At 44.9% G+C, this 13,552-nt stretch overlaps 1 protein-coding gene across 2 annotated transcripts in view; it reads left to right on the forward strand.

The window, feature by feature from the left end:
- LOC120937510 (interferon-induced, double-stranded RNA-activated protein kinase-like) overlaps positions 1-13,552 on the forward strand; it is a 349,006-nt gene that overhangs the window by 7,797 nt on the left and 327,657 nt on the right. For both annotated transcript variants that reach the window (XM_040350789.1, XM_040350790.1), the window contains exon 2: positions 4,846-4,961. In XM_040350789.1, coding sequence (XP_040206723.1) covers positions 4,855-4,961 — 107 coding nt within the window. In that variant the 5' untranslated portion in view covers positions 4,846-4,854. The remainder of the gene's footprint in view (positions 1-4,845; positions 4,962-13,552) is intronic.

Consider the following 13,552-nt stretch of genomic DNA (forward strand, 5'->3'; position numbering starts at 1 on the left):
CTGCCAAAAGTAATCTCGAAATTCCATAGGGAACAAGAAGTTGTTACCTTCATTTTGTCCGAACCCTTCTAAAGAACAAGAAGTAAAGTTCCATAACTTAGACGTCAGGCTATGTGTCTTGCATTATTTAGAAGTGACTAAAACACTAAGGAAGATGGATTCCTTATTTATTTTGCGTTCTGGAGCTAGGAAAGGGCATAGAGCCACTAGACGCACAATAGCCAGATGGCTAAGAGAAGCCATTGAACAGGCTTACAAGTTAGGAGGCATACAGATTCCAGAGGGTATCAGAGCGCACTCCACAAGATCAATGGCCGCCTCACAGGCAGAAAGAGCTGGAGCAACGCCGGAGCAGATCTGTAAAGCGGCGACATGGTCCAGCTTTGCCACCTTCGTAAGACACTATAGGGATCAGACCTTTGGACGTAAGGTCTTACAAGCTGTGGTCCCGCCCTAGGGCAAGTGCTCGGTTATCCTCTCAGGTGGCTGTCCTGAAAGACGATTAGAGGAAAAACGAAGTTACTTACTGGTAACGTTCTTTCCCGGAGTCTTTCAGGACAGCCCTTTTTTTGTTGTTCAACTGAGTTGTACAGTTTATAGGCCAAAAAGCGGAAAAAGTTCTGAAATTATTTATCTTTGTTAAATTTTTTTACATCACAGACACCTGACATTTTAAAAGGGGTGTGTAGAGTTTTTATATCCACTGTACATACACACACACACTGCACGATTAATTGTAAAAACTGGTAACGTTCTTTCACAGAGTCTTTAAGGACAGCCACATGTGAGACCTTGGCACCTCCCCTCTGTAGGAAACACACCGCCAGCCATCTTTAAATTTCCTCCTCCCCTGCTGGCTCCTCAGTTTTTTAAAAGAGATATAAGAACATATGATACACAATAGTCAAACTATATCACATTTCCTGTATTTAAATCTCAAGTAATTTATATATTTGGGTGGATACCTGTGCTGTCCTGAAAGCCTTCGGGAAAGAACACCACCAGTAAGTAACTTTTTTTTTCCCCCTAATCGTCTTTCAGGACAGCCACCTGAGAAGATAATCGAGCGTTTACCCATAGGCTGGGTTCACACTGGTCCAACAAACGCTCCAACATTGAGAGCTCAGACGTGTGAAAATCATGGTTTCTCTATGGGAGCCGTCTTAACTTGTCTTAACACATGTCGGACTGACTTTGAAAATGCTCCCTGTACTACTTTGAACCTACTTCAGCCCATTGAATATCATTGAAGTCGGATCAAAGTCTTGCATGCGACTTGTGCTCTGATGGTCTTGAGGGGGAACTCCACGCCAAATTTTAAATAAAAAAATGGCATGGGTTCCTCCTCCAAGAGCATACCAGGCCCTTGGATCTGGTATGGATTTAAAGGGGAACCCCCTACGGCGAAAAAACAGCGTGGGGGTCCCCCCAAAGTCCATACCAGACCCAGAACCGTGCCAGGCGGCATGCCCTCAACATGGGGGGGGGGGGTGACACCCCACTCCAAAGAACCCTGCCCCCATGTTCCCGACAACTCTGGCCGTTGGGGTCTTATGGGGTCCCCCAGATCCTGGCCCCCCACCCAATGTGAATGAGCATGGGGTACATCGTACCCCTACCCATTCACATAGGGGGGAAAAAAGTGTCTTGGAAAAAAAAATAAAAAAACACACAACACAGTATTTTAAAGTCATTTATTAGGCAGCTCCGGGGGTCTTCTTCCGCTCTCCAGTGCCTTCTGCTCCTTCCAGCTCCTTTACTAGCGTTGGCCCGGTCTTCTCCATCTTCTTCCCTCCGATGTTGACACAACGCTCTCTCCCGCTGTAATGTCGTGTGCACGGTTGCGCCATTATTTATATACAAAAAAAAAACGGTGCGCACACGCCATTACAGCGGGAGAGAGCATTGTGTCAACATCGGAAGAAAAGAAGACGAAGAAGACCGGGCCAACGCTAGTAAAAGACCTCTCGTACACCCCTGTACCCCAGCAAGAACAGGGTCTAGGGTGGTGTTCCCATGTATTTTTGGTGAAGAAGCCGTCGGGAAAATTCTGATTAATTCTGAACCTAAAAATCCTAAACCGGTCGATTCTATACAAGAGATTTTGAATGGACTCTATTCAGTAAGGAAGCTTCTCCCGGCAAGATGCTTCCTTGCCTCTATAGATCTGAGGGACGCATACCTACACGTTCCAATAAAAGTTTCATCACAACGTTGCCTTCGCCTGGCAATCAGAACAGGGAAGGAGGTGAAGCATTTTCAGTTCAGGGCTCTCCCGTTCGGTCTCTCCTCCTCCCCCAGGATCTTTACGAAGGTCGTGGCGGAGGCGTTGGCACCGCTCAGACTGGAAGGAGTGTCTGTGATTCTGTACCTGGACGACCTCCTGTTATTTGCCAAGTCAAGAGATCGGTTGTGCAGAGACTTGAGGAGGACTTGGAGTCATCTAGAGGGTTTAAGCTGGATTTTGAACAAGGAAAAATCAAATCTAATTCCCTCTCAAGAGAGTTTTCCTGGGTTACGTCATAAATTCAGTCCAGGAAAGAATTTTCCTTCCAGAGGAGAAGTTAGTCAAGGTACAAGCGGCGGTGGCATATCTCGAGGCAAGGGGGCACAAGAAACGGGTGTCTCCTGAGCCTAGCCTTGCAAACTCTGTCTTGGGCAGAAAACAACGTTGCATCCCTGACCGCGGTGCACCTGAAGGGCAGCCTGAATCATTTAGCGGACTTCTTAAGCAGAAGAAGGGTGCTGGAGTCCGAATGGAGTTTAAACCCAGAGGTTTTTTAGGAAATAACAGGCAGGTGGGGAACTCCTCAAATAGACCTGTTTGCATCTCAAAATGCAAAGGTTCCACTCTTTTTCTCCCTCAACAGACTGGACCAAGCGGAAGGACTAGATGCACTGGCTCACCGTTGGTCCTTCCGCTTGTGCTACGCCTTTCCCCCGTTACAAATGATCCCGTTGGTACTCAAGAAGCTACAGGAGGAAAGGACAATTCTAATTCTAGTAGCCCCATATTGGCCCAAGAGGCTCTGGTTTTCAGGCCTGTTGGAACTAGCGGTAGAGGCTCACTGGCTACTACCAGTCAGAAGGGATCTACTGTCTCAGGGTCCCCTTCTACATTCCGACGTAAGTCGTCTGAAGCTTGCGGTCTGGTTACTGAGGAACAAATCCTGAGAAATAAGGGTTTATCTAATCGTTTAGTTAATACTCTGCTAAATAGCAGAAAATAAGTTACCAGAGCTATTTATTTTAAGACCTGGAAGATTTTTTAATTCCTGGTGTGATACTAAAAATTGTTCTCCACAGGTCATCTTCTCTGTCCTGGAATTTTTGCAGGACGGGATGGACAAAGGTCTGGCAGCCAGCACCTTAAAAGCTCAGGTAGCGGCACTTTCAGTGTTTCTGGAGAGATTATCTCTGGATCCGTATATTGTTAGGTTTTTCAAGGCTTTAGCTAGGGCTAGGCCATTACCATTTAAGTTTTTTCCCAAATGGGATTCATCAGTTGTTCTGAGAGGTCTGACGAGAAGACCTTTTGAACCAACAGAGGAAGCCTCTATTAAGTTTTGGACCCTGAAACTGACCTTGCTGGTAGCAGTCACCTCAGCTAGGCGGGTTAGTGAGCTCCAAGCATTATCTATCTATTCTTGAGCCTTTTTTGTCAATCTTCCCGGATAGGGTTATTTTAAGGAAAGACCTGGGTTTCCTGACAAAGGTGGCGTCCACATTCCATAGAACACAAGAGATAGTTCTACCTACATTCCGTCCATCTCCAACTGTTCCAAAGGAAAGGGAGTTCCATAGTTTGTATGTGAGAAAGTGCATCATGCACGATCTAGAAATCACAAAAGAGTTTAGGAAGTCCAATTCTCTCTTAGAACACCGTGGCTAGGTGGCTTTGCATGGCTATTCACGAAGCTTACAGGGCTATGGAAACAGAACCTCCCACAGGGGTAGTGGCTCATTCAACAAGGGCGGTGGCAACGTCCTGGGCAGAATGAGCTGGTGCTTCTCCGGAGCATATCTGCAAAGCAGCTACGTGGACGCGTTACTCTACCTTCACTCGCCACTACAGGATGGATTTGCTTGCAGCAGCGGAGCAATCTTTTGGCAGGAAAGTCCTGCAAGCGGTGGTCCCACCCTAGAGTAAGTACTCGGTTATCATCTCCAAGTGCTGTCCTAAAAGACGAGGTGAGAAAACCTTAGTTAGACTTACCGGTAACGATATTTCTATGAGTCTTTCAGGACAGCACCGATAACCCTCCCTTTGTGTTATAAATGCTAATGCGAAAAAAAGTGCAGCGCTAGGGTGGATTGAAAAGTGAAAATGAGGCCAAATTCACATGGTAATCAGGGCAAAACAAACAATATAAACAGGAATCGAGCACAGCATGAATGCAATACTAATTGGAGTCCATGCATAAGTTTCCCAGCTGATGAATGGAAGAACCAGGCAAGTGTGATGGACAATGCAATTAGTTTGTTAGGTGTGTTTCCCAGTGAATGGATAAATCACTTCACATAAATCGGATACATGGAGACAACAGCAATGACTTGTCTGTAGACTATCAAAGAAGAGAATGGGTACTCTGATCAAATACCATTAAAAGAAAGCTCCATTTGTGGGAAGAAAAGGATAAATATTAAATTTGGGTACAGTATTGCATGACCGTGCAATTGTAATTCAAAGTACAACAGCGCTGAAAGCTAAAAATTGTCCTGGGCAGTGGTTAAAGTTTTGCAACCCCCCCCCCCCCCCCTTCCTCGTTCTTTTAGTTTAGTTTTTTTTTTCCCTCTGAAAATGTGTGGTAAATTGTGTTTTATATATAATCTATATATTTTCAGGACTTGACAATGGGAGAACAGAATTTTAAAGGACAGCTTATAGCCTATTGTAACAAATTGGAACTCGCTTATAGATTTGGAGAGCCATTTTCGACTGGTCCATCTCATGATCCAAGGTAAATTATTTTTATTGAATCAAATGTAGCTTTTTCAGTGTTGGTTTTCAGTACATTTCAAACTTATTGCTATTTTCCATCTTTATATTTAACCACTGTCAAGAGTAGAGTTTGGGACTTTGTATGAGGCATGGAATCAAAGCTGGCAAGCAGGCAATGTTGGAAAAAAAAATAATAAAACATTTCTACAACAAAATATGTAGCAGTATTGCATATATGAAAGCATGGAGAAGCCTGGTATAGCAAACCCATGCTGGTAATCGTCAATACATATCAAAGTGTCATGGCACAGTACAATAATGGAAAATATCCTCCACATCGAGAATCAAGAATGCTTCAAGAGTCTATAATACAAAACTATAGATATGCCAATAATCTAGTAGTGTACCCAAAGTGAAAAATGATGGATGCAGAGAACAAGAATAGCATCCTGTGGACAATCACGTTAGTTGGGTGTGTGTGACCAGAGGTGGAGGACCATAGAGAATGTCCACCACGGGAGCTGAGGTATCGAGACGCATGGAGAAAGTAGGGCGCAGTTGTAAAATCAACAAGGAAAAGGCCAATTGGCTCCACATTCTGTGTAAATAAATAAATGTATCCATGGTTTTCTCTGGCTATCCTGTCCCACCGGGGGACCCAAAAATGCAGCCAGTGGTTCCACCAGCTGACTATAGCGCTGATCAGAGACCAGAACGTCTCCAATCATCTATATGGCCTAAGAAATCGGAAGCTACAAGCCTTTCATATCTCCGGTTTCTCCGGAAATAAACGGCACCGATCTTGGTGTGGTCAGATGCTTTAAGGGCGATGAGACCTCTAGAGAATAATGACTTTCACCAGGGCTCGACAAATCCCGGGCGCCAGGTCGCCATGGCGACTAGAAATAGGGTCCTGGCGACTTGAATTGGAAGGGGGAAAAAAAAAAAAAAAAAAATAATTTTTTTTTTTTTTTTTTTTTTTTTGAGCTGGGGCCATCTGGTGGTGAGCCGTTGGTATTACAAGTTATTACCACCAGATGTGATCTGGCGCCATCTGGTGGTGGCCGTTGGTATTACAAGTTAAGCATTACAAGTTAAACAGCAATTCTGTTGTTTTTCACTATTTTCACTGCCATCTTCTTCCCTCTAATTAGAACCCCAAACATTATATATATTTTTTATCCTAACACCCTAGAGAATAAAATGGCGATCGTTGCAATACTTTCTGTCACGCCGTATTTGCGCAGCGGTCTTACAAGCGCACTTTTTTTGTGAAAAAATTACACTTTTTTTCATTAAAATATAAGACACCAGTAAGGTTATCCCCATTTTTTTTTATATTATGAAAGATAATGTTACGCCGAGTAAATTCATACCCAACATGTCACGCTTCAAAATTGCGTCCGCTCGTGGAATGCCGACAAACCTTTACCCTTTAAAATCTTCATAGGCGACGTTTAAAAAAAATCTACAGGTTGCATGTTTTGAGTTAGAGGCGGTCTAGGGCAAGAATTATTGCTCTCGCTCTACCAATCGCAGCGATACCTCACGTGTGGTTTGAACACCGTTTACATATGCGGGCGCTGCTCACGTATGTGTTCGCTTCTGCGCGCAAGATCGTCGGGACGGGGCGCGTTTTCTGGCTCCTAACTTTTTTACCTGGCTCCTAGATTCCAAGCAAATTTGTCAACCCCTGACTTTCACTATCTATTGCTATCATAGGTGATATTTTACAATCCCTGTGATAACAAAAGTTAAAAAAAAAATTTTTTTTTTTAAAGGGATAGTGTAAAAATAAAATAAATTAAAGCAAAATAAATACAAAAAACATTAAAGCACCCCCTGTGCCCCATGCATGTGAGGTATCGATGCGAACGTCAGAGGACAGTAATTCTAGCAGTAGACCACCTGTGTAAAGCTAAAGTGGTAACCTGTAAAGGCTTTTAAAAATGTATGTAGTTTGATGCCCCTTCACGGGCGTGCGCAATTTTAAAGTATTTTGTGTTTGCTATCTATGTACTCGGCATAAGATCATCTTTTATGTTTTACCAAACATTTGGGCAATATATAGTGTCTTTTCTTTTTCATACATCATGGGACACAGAGTCAGGCTAATATAAATTACCTACTGGGTGATACTTCATCTCCAGGTGAATGGACACTGGTAGACCAAATATCTTTAAACAGGAAGTGATCCCCTATATAACTCCTCCCATACAGGAAGCGCATCAGTTTTTTTCACCAGTGTCTGCACGGTGGATGGCACGGTGTGTTGAGCTCCCTGAGCTCCAGGTCTCGATTCCCACAAACGGTTCCAAAAATAAATTAAGGGATTGACTGATCAGATCCATTTGACACATGCTTTTATGCTTAGATAAATGGTACCCGAGCCTTGCAAAGAAGACTTGAGATCCTGCAAGGTTTTGCCTGTAATGTGGCCTCTGGGCGCTGGACCCTGCGGAGTAGAAATCCTGGACACTACAGCGCTAAGGCATTTCCTGCAGGGTGCTATACAGATTCGAGGGAGAGGATCCTAAACATGAAAGGGTACCCAGTCCTTGAAGGTCCAAGTGACAGGAACCCACCATGAAGGGTGATGCTTGGGCCCTTAGTTTCTAATTGGCCCTGCGCCTGGATGGGTAAGTGAAACCCCTTTGTTTTATTATTGTGGACATTTAATAGCCACAAACAAAGAGTAGTTGAGTGTAAATGAAACACCACAGAAGGGAGAACCTTTTAATAGGGCTCACCAAGCCCCTATGCAACAATCCGGCCAAGCACTGTAGCCTGGCAAGCAACACTTTGCGATTCACTTGACCCGGGTAAGGAGAAATGAACCGCTGCAAGTGTCTGTTCAGAGCCTACTGTGTCCCACAGCTGCCTTCTGGAAGCACCGCATGCTTGGCCTAGACAGCTTAAATAATCTGGGTGTGCGCCGGAATGTTCATGCGTGTGGATGCACGTGCTTGGTTTCGGTGGACGGGCGTGACTGTATTTGCATATGACGCAAATCTTCGTGCGCCTAGATAAAGGCTGATGCGCACATACGGTGAAGCCACATGTGCCATGTCCGCCAAACAAACTAAGTCCAGCGGGGCTTTTGCAAATGTGCATCTCGGCACATTTGCTGATCACAGTGGTAATCTTGCAAACACACATGCGACATGGCCGCCGAAACAATTGCTGCGTATGGCGGCGCTCTTGCAAATGAACGTGCGCCACGGCTGTCAAGCAACAACTGCTGAGCACAGCGGCACTCTTGCGAACGCACGTGTGCCACGAACGATCATGCGCCATCATACACAAGCAAAAACAAAAGGTACACTTTCCAAACACCCACAGCTAGCCCAAAACTCACCCGTATGGTCACTGCACACAGGTGTCCAGCTGTCTTCAAAAAAGAGGAGCGGGACTAATGCTACAGGGAAGGGCACACCTATGTCATCAGTAGTTCCTGATGAACCTAGTTGTATCCCTTGTGTTGTATCCCCTGAAGGACCAGAGGCTTCCGGGCAATTTGAGCTGCAAATTTGAGCTGGTATTGTGCCCATAGTCAACGCTGCTGCTTCATCCTTTATTACTAAGGATGAACTGTCCTCAGCCCTAGCCGGGTTAGAGCACAGGATTGCTGGAACGATTGCCTCCATCCCGCAGGGTGGCAAAACAGATCCCCCTCCCTGGAGTCTCCTAGTTTGGAGCAGGAATTGGTTGAAAATGGGGAAGCGCTTAAAAGCTCAGGATTAAGTGTAGTGCCCGGCATATGAGTTTGCTTTCGAGCAATCTGGACAAAGGGAGATCCAGTTGATGTTTGCCTCTGTCGCAGAGGCTTTCATCCTAACTTTGACCAAAATGATTTGTTCTGCCTTTTAAGTTGCCTCTTAAAAAATCAGAGGGGACTGAGCCCCCCTGGTCCTCTTCGGGTCCCTGAGTCCTCTTCAGGTCGCACAGGCTTTCCCCCTACACTCCTTGCTGGACCAGACGGTGTATGCTAATTGGGAATATCCTGACAGGATTTTGTTCCTCTTGAGAGGTTTTCCCTTTTTCTATCCCATGGATAAAACGTTTGTTAAGAAATGGAGCACGCCAGTCGTAAATGCAGCCGTTTCTTCCCTAAACAAGAACTTAACCTATCAGGTGGATAATGCACAGGGCTTGAAGGACCCTGTTGACAAGAAATTGGAGTCCTTATTAAAAACTTCCCTTTCTTTGGCCAGTGCTGCTGTTCAGCCAGCTGTTGCAGCAGTTGGTATCTGCCCATGTACATGTACATGTGCACATTTGTGGCTTAAGAACTGGTCAGCCAAGCTTCCTTATGAAAAGCTATTGGCAGGTTTCCCTTTCCAGGGCGAAGAGTTCACTTCCTGTGAAGAAAAGCACCAGGCTTCCCTTGTTTAAAACTTTAGGGACTTCTTCAAATGTCTCAGTGCCAGGGCAGTTTGCCACCAACAGGGTGATAGAGCCAGGGGCAAGCCGCAAGGCCAGGGCCAGAAAAAGCCCTGGGTCCAAGATTCTTCTAAATCCAGCATCAAGCCCTCCTTTTGAGGAGACGCCCCCACTCTATCGGGTGGAGGGAAGGTTGCTGCACTTTTTGCGGACGTTTGGAAAAAAAAATTCAGGCTGAGTGGGTCACCTCAATGACCTCCTGCTCAGAAGCTCTATAACAGAGCATAACATATACAGTGCAGTATTTGGAAAGCTTAGGCTGGATCATAAATATCGAAAGGTCAACCTTGAGACCAGCGCAAAGTCTAATGTATTTAGGTCTGATCCTAGATACGGTCCAAGCAAGAGTATTCTTGTCAACCGCAGGGATCTGTGCCCTGAAGAATCGGGTGCGTCGGATAAGGGGCACCAAACCCTCCATTCGGTTTTGTATGAGTCTTCTAGGGAGGATGGTGTCCTCCTTCGAGGCGGTGCCCTATGCCCAGTTCCATTTCGGGCCTCTCAAGACATCTTGCTGGCTTAGAACAGGAGAAGACAAGACCTGGATTATCCAATGTGCTTCTCTCCTCAGCCACTTTTAAGCCTAAATTGGTGGTTGCAGGATCAGAACCTGTGAAAGGGAAAATCCTTTCTCGTTGTAACTTGGAGAGTTGCCAGTCTCTCAGGCTGGGGAGGGACCCTAGAGGAGCTCATAGCTCAAGAGTAATGGTCAAGGACAGAACATTTCCTGCCCATCAATGTCCTGGAATTACGGGCAGTACGACTGTCGCTACGACTATGGACGGTGGAGCTTCAGGATTACCCTATCGGGGTTCAGTCCCACAATGCCACTGCAGTGGCCTAAATAAACCACCAAGGCGGCACCAGGAGTTTTTCAGCTCTGAAGGAGGTGAACTACATACTAGCCTGGGCAGAGGGATGTGCCGATCCTACCGGCAGTCCATATCCCAGGAGTAGAGAACTAGAAGGCAGAATTGTATTGCCTGCCAGCAGATCTGCCCAGGGGGAAATGGTCCCTACACCCAGGAGTGTTCCAGGAAAATTTCCAACGTTGGGGATGGCCAGAGGTCGACCTATTGGCATGCAGGTTCAACAAGCTACAGCAGTTTGTGTCCTGAACAAGAGATCTTCTGGCAATCGGAGCAGATGCTCTGGTAGTTCCATGGGGCCAAAACTCCCTGGTTTATGCTTTCCTTCCGATCCCTCTCCTTCCACATTGTTGCACACGATTCGGAGCGAGAGAGTTCCAGTCATTCTGGTGGCACCAGCCTGACCCAGAATGCCCTGGTTCCCGGAGATAGAACAATAGACTGTCCATGGACTGTTCTACGGAGCCCCGATCTACTGTCTTAAAGGGGTTGTAAAGACAAAAATATTTTCCTCTTAAATTAAAGTCTTGACAGTAGCTGATAAAGTAAAAAGTAATGTTTTGCATTAGAACTAGTTTGATACCTGTTGAAATCGAGCCGTTTTATTCACCTCCAGCACTCCTGAATCATTATTCTCACTGACTTCCTGGTTTGCGGTGCGCATTCATTCTTGCTACATCATGGCCTAATGGGAACTACAGTTCCCATTAGGCTTAGCCTCCATGCCTGTGAGGGATAAGAGAGCATCTTCACGCAGGGCTGTAGTCATAGGGAGGGGGTGAGCACATTCTGCTTTCCACCATGCAAAACGGCTCAGATGCTGGTGGAAAGCAAGAAGAGGAGTGACAGGAAATGTCATTTTCAAATCTGGATTACTGTAGTTTGGAGGTCAAAAGGAAAAACGAGGTAAGTGATATTTAAATGCTCTAGCTTACAGCAGTCAATTGATCTAATAAAAAACGAACCTTTAGTGTTCCTTTTAAGGTCCTATATTCCACCCCAATTTACAGTCTCTAAATTTTAGGGCATGGCTATTGAAGCCAGGGTGTTAAAGAGGAAGTAAACTCAGAAGAAATATTTCCAGTAATCATATGACCACTATGTATATAATTTATAAACCAGGATAAGAATTGGCATTTTAGGATCTTTCTTGCTGTTTCTGCAGCTTGGTATGGTGTGTGTGTGTGTGTGTGTGTGTGTGTTTTTTTTTTTTTTTTTTTCCTGCCTTGCGCCCTTTTCTCTCTGAACAAGCCAGAATCTCGGGCATGCTCAGTGAAGATTAACCAATCCTCGTTTTAGTATACCGTTGCCATGGCAACGCCCTGGCAAACCAATAAGGGAACACATGCAAATTTCCGCCTAGTGAATGAATGACTGTCCTTGTTCACACCCCCTGTGATGTAGCTGGTTACATGGGGAGTTTCAAGAACACTGAGATCTCGTGGGATTGTGATGCCATGGAGCTCTGCTATCGGAGGCACGGCACATGGATGAATAGACTGACATCTTGCTGAGTGTGCCGTAAATGGGGGACAAAATGCGCATGCGCGAGTGACGTCACTAAAACTTAAATCGTAATATTTCCTAAACGGAGCAGTTTGTGACATTTTTAAGCCACCTACAAGTAAGTGATTGCAAATTGGTTTACATGAGGTAAAGTTGGGCAGGTTTTTTTTTTTTTTTTTTTACAAAGCAAAAAAGTGTAGCGCTATTTAAATATAAAGCAAGTGAAAAGACACTAAATACAGATCTAAATTCATACGATAAAAACACCATAAGTGCTCAAAGTCCATGGATAGTGAAAATACTAAAAGTACATGTATAAACATATAAAGTCCCATGTGGATCAATAAGTCCAACCAAAATTAACTCGGTGTTGAAAAATTATTAAAGATGAGAATTTGATAGTAGGTCCACACCCAAGGTATAAATAGGAGGCTTACCAGAGGAACTGGACCCAATTAACCTCTTCCATACCGGGCAGTTATACACCCATCCATACCAGGCCTATTCTGGCACTTCTCTCCTACATGTACAAATCATATTTTTTTTGCTAGAAAATTACGCAGAACCCCCAAACATTATATATGTTTTTTTAGCAGACACCCTAGGGAATAAAACGACGGTCATTGAAACCTTTTATCTTGCACGGTATTTGCGCAATAATTTTTCAAACGCCTTTTTTTTGGAAAAAAATTGTTTCATGAATTAAAAAAATTAAAAAACAGTAAAGTTAGCCCAATTTTTTTGTAAAATAGGAAAGATGATGTTACACCGAGTAAATAGATACCTAACATGTCACGCTTTAAAATTGCGCACACTCATGGAATGGCGCCAAACTTCGGTACTTAAAAATCTCCATAGGCAACGATTTGAAAATTTTTACAGGTTACCAGTTTAGATTTACAGAGGAGATCTAGTGCTAGAATTGTTGCTGGCACTCTAACGCACGCGGCGATACCTCACATGTGTGGTTTAAACTGCGTTTACATATGTCGGCGGGACTTGCGTGTGCGTTCGCTTCTGCGCGCAAGCTACCGGGGACAGGGGCGTTAAAAAAATAAATTTTATTTCTTTTTTTTTTTTTTTATATATTTATTTCTTTTTTTACACTTTTTTTTTTTTAATTTTTTTTTTTTTTGATCACTTTTATTCCTATTACAAGGAATGTAAACATCCCTTGTAATAGGAATGTGTGTGACAGGTACTCTTTATGGAGAGATGCGGGGTCAATAAGACCTCCCATCTCTCCTCCAGGCTGGAAAGCATGAAATCGGTGAAAAAAATTCACCGATCTCTTGCTTGCTGTTGCTTAGCAGCCGCAATCGCGGCTTTGTTTACTTACGGGGACCCGGGCGTGACGTCATCACATCGCGCCCGGGTCCTCCGACGGTCATAGAGATGACTGGTGACCATCTGGTCACCAGTCATCTCTATGCTTCCTGCGCGCGCCGGACGATTCGTTCTCCGGGCCCCCGATGGCACGGGAGAGCCCGGAGAAGCACCGGATGGCGGCGGGAGGGGGGGGATGTCCCCTCCCGCCACCTGTAAGAACGATCTAGCGGCGGAACCGCCGCTATGATCGTTCTTACGTTGTGCAGAATCGCCGGCAGTTTAGAAGGATATCTGAATGATGCCTCTAGCTGCAGGCATCATTCAGATATCCCCCCCACAAAGCCCAGGACGTCATATGACGTCCACTCAGAACGGCAGAGGTTCTTTGTGGACGTCATTTTACTATGGGCCGGTAGGGAAGTGGTTAAGCGTATACCTAATGGGTCATGCAAGCTTAAACAAT

Source organism: Rana temporaria, chromosome 4 (assembly GCF_905171775.1).
Source record: "Rana temporaria chromosome 4, aRanTem1.1, whole genome shotgun sequence".
In the NCBI taxonomy this organism is placed as follows: Eukaryota; Metazoa; Chordata; class Amphibia; order Anura; family Ranidae; genus Rana; species Rana temporaria.